This window comes from Phodopus roborovskii, unplaced genomic scaffold (assembly GCF_943737965.1).
Source record: "Phodopus roborovskii unplaced genomic scaffold, PHOROB, whole genome shotgun sequence".
Classification (NCBI taxonomy): Eukaryota; Metazoa; Chordata; class Mammalia; order Rodentia; family Cricetidae; genus Phodopus; species Phodopus roborovskii.
The window spans coordinates 87,176-96,326 of NW_026125138.1; the positions used below are offsets into that span (position 1 = coordinate 87,176).

The 9,151-nt window shown below is 40.0% G+C and overlaps 1 protein-coding gene across 6 annotated transcripts in view; it reads left to right on the forward strand.

Moving 5' to 3' along the window:
* Nucleotides 1-8,577, forward strand: part of LOC127226091 (vacuolar protein sorting-associated protein 26A) — a 59,088-nt gene extending 50,511 nt beyond the window's left edge. For all 6 annotated transcript variants that reach the window (XM_051189966.1, XM_051189941.1, XM_051189956.1 and 3 more), the window contains exons 6-9: nt 817-923; nt 2,172-2,240; nt 5,820-5,962; nt 8,296-8,577. In XM_051189966.1, coding sequence (XP_051045923.1) covers nt 817-923; nt 2,172-2,240; nt 5,820-5,962; nt 8,296-8,409 — 433 coding nt within the window. In that variant the 3' untranslated portion in view covers nt 8,410-8,577. The remainder of the gene's footprint in view (nt 1-816; nt 924-2,171; nt 2,241-5,819; nt 5,963-8,295) is intronic.
* Nucleotides 8,578-9,151: the final 574 nt, after the last annotated feature.

A 9,151-nucleotide genomic window follows, 5' to 3' on the forward strand; every position in this document is an offset into this window, starting at 1 on the left:
AAAGTTATTAGGCAGCTTAGAACCTAAAAAGCTATTACTGAAGCCGTCCTTCTGGTTTCTGTGTTAATCAGTGCGCAGGTTCTTAGGTTGCTATCTAGTTCTTGGAGGAGCAAAAACACTCTGGAGTATTGTAGGGTTTCTCAATTTTATTACTTCATGATTTCATGGCATGTTTATTAAATACAATGCAGCAAACTTAACCCCTGAGTGTAGACCGTGGATCTCTTTGGCTAGATGATGGATTAGCTGCTTCTTCAGTCCTTATCACACTAATACTACTGAGTCTGGGTAAGGACTTTAGTGTTACAAATATTAATATATTGTTAAGTAAACATCAGGCATTAGATCTTAACTTTCTGTTGAGTTAAGTGCTTGAGTGCTCTGAAAACTAAGTTTTTGGGGGCAGGGATTTTGAGACAGAGTTTCTCTGTGTAGCAGCTCTGGCTGTCCTGGAACTCACTCTGTAGACCAGGCTGGCCTCGAACTCCCAGAGATCTTCTTGCTTCTGCTCCCAAGTGCTGGGATTAAAGGTGTGTGCCACCACTGCGTGGCTATGAAAACCAACTTTTAAAGAAAGACATTTAATTGGGCTAATAAGACCTTCAGATATATTTGACCATCAAGTAAACGTTTGATTTCATATATGCACAATAAACTGATTAATACTGTTTGAGAAAGGACATTAAAGAATATGAATAGTCTCAATGGTATTTTGATATAGTTATTTTCCTTGAGGCAATCTATTATCTTTTTAAACTTGTATTTTATTTTTTTTTTTTGAAACTAAAGTATGTAACACATATTCTTTCCAAATAGGTATCATTTAAAGGATGTGATTGTTGGAAAAATTTACTTCTTATTAGTAAGAATAAAAATACAACACATGGAATTACAACTGATCAAGAAAGAGATCACAGGAATTGGTAAGTTGAAGAAAATTTTTTAATTAAAATTGAAATTCCTGCCAGGCGTTGGAGGTGCACACCTTTGATCCCAGCACTCGGGAGGTAGAGACAGGCAGGTTTGAGACCAGCCTGGTCTACAGAGATAGTTCCAGGACAGGCTCCAAAACAATACAGAAAAACCCTATCTCAAAAAAAAAAAAAAAATTGAAATTCTGTATTGAAAATTTAGAACTCTTTGAATGTTAACACAAATTTGGAATTCACATTGGATATTAATTTTTCTGTTTAGTATTTTGCTGTAATTCGGTGTTTTTAAAAAAAACAGTTCTTGAGCCGAATATAGTGACAAGCCCCTGTAGACTTGAGGCCAGACCTCACTTGAACCCCAGGTATTGAGACCAGCTGGATTATTAAAGTAATTTTGTAATGGGTACTTATAAACATGTTTTTTTGATTTTTGTTTTTTTCTTTCAAAGACAAGATGTTGCTGGCCTATAACTTTTCTTGACTCAGTTTCCAAGTGTAAGAGTACAGGGAAGCTGAAAAAGAAAGTAGGCTGAGTTATGTAGCCAGACTGTGTCTTAGAAAACAAACAAAAACCATGCACAGCAAATGCTCTACTGCTGAACTCTTAAGTTAGTCTTTTTTTTTTTTTTTTTTTTTTTTTTAACACTTAACAATTGCCTTCCTGCCTGGTGTAAGTGGCAAACGCCTTTAATCCCAGCACCTGGGAGGCAGAGGCAGGTGGATCTTTGTGACTTTGAGTCCAGCCTGGTCTACAGACCTAGTTCCAGGACAGTCTCCAAAACAATACAGAGAAAACCTGTCTCGAAAAACCAAAAAACATTGACTTCATTTTTTTAGATATATGAGTTAATCCCAAAGTTTGTATGCATGCCATTTAAGTGTTCACTTGATGTTTTCTCTGTAAAATTAACTCTTTGGAAAGATAGTTTGAAAATTTCAGAGAGAACCTGGATATAATGGTAAGTTATGTGTGTTACTACCTTGTCTTTTAGCATATAGTAGAAAGGATGGCAGGCACAATGTGAGGCAGACTGAGCTGAACTGCATGTATGTACCCTTGGGGAGACTGAAGCATGCAGTTTAAGAGTAGAAAAAACTTAAAAAAAAAAAAAAAAAAAACTTGGAAAAGAATGACCAGCAGAGCATAAGGTAACACTGCAGCAATTAGCTGCAGGACACAGGACAGAGATTCTGCTTTTGGGAATATTCAAATCAATGTCATTTCTTCTGTTGTATTAGGACCCAGCACCACAACAGAAACAGAAACAATTGCTAAATATGAAATAATGGATGGTGCACCAGTAAAAGGTAAATCAGTTTCATTCTTCTATTCTTTTCTATTTGGTAGAAGCCTTACTGTACATCCTTGGCTGATCCAACTTTCTCTGTAGGCCAGGATGGCCTTAACAGACTGTTGATGATCCTTTTGCCTTTGTGTTCCAAGTGCTGGGGTTATAGGTGTGTACCATTGCACCTGGAATCATTTACTTCAAAATAATTTTTAAAATAATTTTATTTTTTATGAGTATGTATGTTTTTCCTGCATGTATGAATGCACACCTGGTATTTGTGGAGGCCAGAAGAGGGCATCAGAACCCCTGGAGCTGGAGTTACAGACAGTTGTGAGCTGCTGTGTGGGTGCTGGGAATCAAACCTGGTCCTTTGGAAGAGCAGTCAGTGCTCTTAAACTGCTGATCCATCTCTCCAGCCCCTAAAAATCTTTCCCTACATTATTTATTTGTGTGTGTGGGAAGATTGTGTGTTTGCAGTTGTATGCATGTTGATGTCATAGGACAACTTGTAGGACTTGGTTCTCTGCTTCCACTATGTCTTCAGGCTTGGTAGCAAGTGCCTTTACTCAGACTTCTTGAAACCTTTCAGTTATTTCTTTTGTATGTGTAGATGGCAGTGTTCATGAGAGTTGAACTTTACTCTTTATTCAGTGTGAAAGTATGAACTCTTAAAATGTATAATGGCTGAGCATAGTAGCATACACCTTTATTCACAGAACTCAGGAGACAGCAGCAGATGGATCCTTGTGAGTTTGAGGCCAGTCTGGTCTATCTAGAGTTCCAAGATAGTCAGGACTACATAGGAATTCTGTCTCAAAGGGAAGGGGGGAAAAAAGGCATGAAAAAGTTAAAAAACAAAAAACTTAGAATGATTTTTTTCTTTCAGTGTTAGAAGTTAAACCCAAGACCCTCATGCATGCTAAACAAGCTCTGTACTACTGGGCTATATATCTGTATCTATATCTATATCATTTCTATATCCTATATCTATCTATATCTACATCTATAACTATCTACCTCTATATATCCAGCCATCTTTTAACTTAAAATTTTTTATTTTATTATTATTATATGTGTTTCAGTGCAGACAATTGTGCCCTGGCTACATGTGGAGGTCAGAGGACAACTTTCAGGATTTGGTTGATTTTTCTCCTTTCACCGTGGGTTCCAGAATGGAGTTCACATTGTCAGGCTACACAGCGAGTGCTTTTCCCTGTGAAGCCATCTCCCTGACTGGCCATTTTGTTAATAAGTTGCCCAGGATGTAATTGAATTTTACTGTCATTTGTTTTTGTATTAGACAAGGTCAAGCTGGTCAAAATTACTCTGAAGCCAAGGATGATTTTGAAGTTATGATCACTCTGCTTCCACCTCCAGAGTGCCAGGGTTATAGGCATGCACCACCATGGCCTGTTTACATTACCTGATAATCTTTAGTATGTAGGTCAATGAAACCAGGATTCTGGTTGGTTTTTTGTTGGCTTGATACAAACCCACATATATCTGGGAAGAGAGCATCTTAATTACAAAAATTGATTTTAAGATTGGCCTGCCAGAAAGACAGAAAGTCTTTCCCTTCCTTCCTTCTTTTTGTTTTTGTTTTTTGGTGGTTTTTCAAGATAGGGTTTCTCTGTAGGAATTACTCAAAAAGGAGCTAATGTTTGTTGAGGGCCAATTGTGAATAAGACACTGTAGTTTTAGGTGTCATTAAGTTCCTTACTATTCTTTGAACTCTTTATATCTTATTTTTCAGATGAAAATAAAGTGTAAAGAATGTAAAACATTTACTACAGCTGTAGTAGTAGGTATTTGACCCAGGTCTTTCAGACTCCCAGGCCCATTTTGCTCAATGCAAAATAGTTTGTAAAATTCCAGAACCTCAAATTTTTAAGTAGAATATAGATTTTGTGTAAATGAAATCCTAGCCCTCGGGTTGCTAGAGCAGGATGCAACCTGTGAATTCAAAGCCAGCTTAGGCAACAGTGTGAGACTGCCTGCAAAAACCCTACAACACAAAAGTTAAATAATGGGGGCCAGACAAGGTGGCTCATTGGGCAAAGATGCTATTGGGGAGGGGCTCATGAGGCCATGCTCTTTAATCAGGACCTGTAGGCAGGTAATGGCTGCTGGAGGAGGGGGAGAAATTTTCTTCACTGGTGTAGTCACTAGTAAGATGTCTACCCTTGTGTAAATAATGCTGTAAGTAACCCTAATTGAATTTCATTGATGTATTCTTTCTCTCTTACACGCGTGCGCGCGCGCGCGCACACACACACACACACACACACACACACACACGATGAAAATAGAGTGGTGACTGTCTGGGAAGAGGAAGTATATCAGGTCAGGGGTTGGGGCGCTACAAGAGAGGTACTGAAGAGTAAACATGATAATGATAAAAACACATTATATACATGAAAGTGTCAAAATGGAACCCATAATTCATAATATGTATGCTAATTAAAATACTTAAATAATACTAGGTATGTATGGCTGGGCATGGTGTTTCCATGAATGTTAACCCACACATTTGGAAGGCAGGTGCGGGAAGACTGAGAGTTCAAGGCTAGTCTTCGCTATTTAGTCTCTATCTCAAAAAGGGGCCAAGAGAGAGAAAAAGAAGGACAAAGGGAGAACAGAGAAAATAGAAAATATGAAAATCTTAATAACATTTTTCTTCCTGGTATTGCATATTGAACCTAAGGTTATGAAATGCTAGGCAAATGTTCTACCACTGAGCTCTCTCCAGTCTATAATATTTTTCAATGAAGGCATGTCATTCTTTTTGTGTATGCTCATTATGTGTACGTACATGTGTATGAGTGTGTATGTGGAAGCCAGAGTCAGCCATGGATGTCATCCCTAAAGAGTACTGCCCATCTTTGTTTTTGAGACAGGTTCTCTCAGGGATCTGGGGCTTGCTGCAAGTTACAGGGCTCTGGGATCTACCTGCCTCTGATTTCCCAATGTTGGGATTAAAAGTACATTTCAGCAGGCCTGGCTTTTTACATGGGTGCTGGCAATTGAGCTCAACCCTTAGGCTCGCTCGGTAAGCACCTTAACCAATTGAGCTTTAGATGAATTAGTATGTATTTATAGACATTATATACATTGATGAAATTACCGTAAAATTCAAAGCAGAAATGCAGATACTTCTATATTACACTTAATGGCTGTTCTAATCTCTTCATGTATCTTAACTTCCCTTACAGTTTGCCTACAAAATCATTATTCCTGCCCATTTCACAGATGAGAAACTTGAAACAATAGATAAATCCCACAATCCAAGGATTGCTGGCCTGACCCAGGTTGTTTGGGGGCAGTGGTTCTCAATTAGAGTGGGCTCATTGAGACACACTTGACATTGTCTTGAGAAATTCTGTGCTGTCTGCTGCTGGCATCTGGTGGTGACTGCCGCACAAGGAGTCTCATTTGTTCCCAGATGCCAGAGTGGTGACAGACTAGACATGGCTTTTTCAGGTGCTATATCTTGGGTAGAACCAAAGCACTGGAGTCCATTTGACTTCTCAGTCTTAAGTTTTATGTGATTATATTTAATTATTTAAGAATTAAATGGAAATTGCTTTTCTTTCAGGAGAGTCTATTCCGATAAGACTGTTCTTAGCAGGGTATGATCCAACCCCCACAATGAGAGATGTGAACAAGAAGTTTTCAGTAAGGTACTTTTTGAACCTCGTGCTTGTTGATGAGGAAGACAGAAGGTATTTCAAGCAGCAGGTAGGGCTTCTGTTCTGGAGCAGATCTGACAACACCTGGAAAGCATTTCCTTCTCTGAAGCTTACAGTGCTGAGCAAGTGGGGTTCTGAGTATCAGGGGCAATACTGAGTGTTTAATATAAAAGTAGGTGTAAAAAGAGATCCTTCCAGCAGAGCAGTTCAAGGACACCTAGGGCTACACAGAGAAATCCTGTCTCGAAAAACCAAAGAGAGCTCTTTCCAGCCATCTCACATGGCTAGAGATGAGCTGTCTATTATTCTAATATCTGTAGTTGATAGATTTTGTATTGTGGCTTAATAAGGATCAGGATAAACAAATAGGCCAAATAGATGTTTATTCAGGGAGAAATAACTTACAACCTAGACAGATAAACACCAGCAAGTTCCACCGGATGCTCTCCTCTCCCTGTCCCACCAGCAAGAAAGCATTCCCCAGCTCCTCCTCAGACCTAGTTCCACAGGTCACTTCCGCCCCTGGCTCCACCCCCCAATGGGCGTGGACAGTGCCACAGAAGGAGACAAAGTGAATATTCCACTACAATTTTGAGGTTCCCTTCCCTTCTCTTCCCTTCTCTTCCCTTCCCTTCTCTTCCCTTCCCTTCCCTTCCCTTCCCTTCCCTTCCCTTCCCTTCCCTTCCCTTCCCTTCCCTTTCCTTTCCTTGTTGTTTTTCAAGACAGGGTTTCTATGGCTTTGGAGGCTGTCCAGGAACTAGCTCTTGTAGATCAGGCTGGTCTCCAACTCATAGAGATCCACCTGTCTCTGCCTCCTGAGTGCTGGAATTACAGGTGTGTGCCACCAGCACCTAGCCATCATTTTATTTTTAATAATTAGTTGTTATGTCTTTTAGAATACCCAGTTCTGATACTTTTTAAGTGTAACATAAAACTTAATCATTGGAGAGTTAAATAGCTTTTGAGGCATCTTGAATAAGGCTGTAATTAGAATGGTCTTCTACAATGTGAAGTGAGATAATAAGAGTTCCATAGGAAAGTTAGAAATTATTCTGTGCTAGCTGGGCATGGTGGCCCATGCCTGCAATCCTAGAACTTGGAGGCTGAGGCAAGAGGATCACAGAATTTGTGACTAGCTTGGGCTAAATGGCAAGAATTTGTCTCATAAGAACTAAATAAAAGGCCGGAGAAATGACTCCATTTGCTCAGTTAAGAGTACCTGTTGCTCTTTTAAAGAACCCAGATTTGGTTCCTAGCACCCAGATTGTGGCTCATACGGCTTTCCTAGGCACCAAGTATGCACATGGTACAATGCACATACAGGGCAAACACTCACACACAAAAAATTAAATCTAAACAAACACACTAAAAGCCCAGCTCATTATGACTTGAAACAGGAATTTAGAAGAGGAGAGATTTCAGGATTGACTGGTTAGGATGCCATTTATATAGACAGCACCATGGGGATTGGAAGGCGGTGCTGGGAAGAGGTATGGTAAGTTTATTTAGCATGCATCACAGCAGAGAATAACTCAGTTTGGGAGAGGCATTTAGGGAGGGAAGGAGGTAGTAAATTAGCATAAGGTATGGAGATACTAGGAACTATCAAAGAGCATACAAGCAATGTTTATAAAATAGATAATGTGCACTGACTACTCTTCCAGAGGATCCTGCTTCAACTCCCAGCACCCACATGGCAGCTCACAACTGTTATTTCAGTTCCAGGGGATCTGACACCCTCACACAGGCAAAGTTGCAGGCAAAACACCAATTCACACAATATTCTAAAAAAAAAATAGACAATGTGGGGTTCAGTGAATAGTTCACAGAGTAAAGATGCTTGCTGCCAAGCCAGAAGACCTGAGGTCATCTCCCAGAACCCATAAGATGAGAGGAGATAATGGATTCCGGAAAATCCTTTAGCCTGTCCATGTATGCAGTAGCACATAAGAGCACACACACACTCATGAAATGTACAAATAAAGATAATGCATACACACTCGTGAAACGTACAAATAAAGATAATGTGGCAGTGATATGAAGAGTGAATTAGAGCAAAGCTGTTTCCCAGAAAGAAGGTTCAGGGTTCTCAGGCCGTGACAAGAGTTTGATCTTGGGTGGAAACAATGGAGCCACAGCATATTTGGAGTTCTCTAAAGCAGTAATAACCAGGACTTTGTGCTAGGGTAGACTTGCGGTGGTGCTGAACATCAGTGCAGGTTGGGGGAACGGGAAGAGAGGGAAAGGGGTCAGTCAGGATGGCTGCAGGCTTTGGTAGGGAGGAATTGAGATTGTTTGACAGTGTTGCAGCCAGAATTTTCATGGTGAAAATCTAAGACATAACAGAGAAGTCCACTACAGCTGTCTTGTATTTGCCCCTAGGAGATCATCCTGTGGAGAAAAGCACCTGAAAAACTGAGAAAACAGAGGACGAACTTTCACCAGCGATTTGAATCTCCGGAATCACAGGCATCTGCAGAACAGCCCGAGATGTAAGCCGAACAGGACAAAGCAGCAAGATCAAGAACTGTAGCCAAGAGGTGAAGCTCAGCGAGCTTAAGACTTGTCAGAGCCTGGGGAGAGTCCAGCTCTGTCTGCTAGTCTTCCTTATCCTCAAGTGCTGCGTTTATCCTACAGTATGATTAAAGGTTCTTTGTGTACATACATTTTAAAAAGTGCTTTCTTGGAAACACTGGAGAATTCTTAAGCTGCCTTTTTTGTTTTCTTTTTTACTGCACACTGATAAGCACTCAGATGCATCAGCATAAACATTAAGGGTTTCCATGTGAGCAGGCTGGTATTTGTAATTATTTCCTTATGCATAATGTTGAAGATCCTTTTCTCTCTTTTTCATGCTAATGATTACCTCTTATTCTCTATGTGCAAAAAAATTAAATATTTTTTTGTTCAAGTAAAATGAGAAAACCTGAGTAACCCTTATGTCCTACAAAGTTTTAAGGCACGGCTCCTCGGTGTTTTGAGAATTGTTTTTACATGTGTATCAGAAACCAACCTGGTGTTGCATGGTAGGTGCTTCTGGATCTACCATTTCATGGCCTCCTGAATTTTAATCTTTGGGGTCTTCTGAGGTACATTAAAATATCTAACCAAGGGATTACATGGCACAGTCACTATGGCCCTCTTCCCCCATGTTAACCTTTTTGCTATTACTGTCTGTATCACCGTGCAGGTTCTGCAGTGTGAGTTGACACCTTGGCATTTTAGAATGCCTTATAAA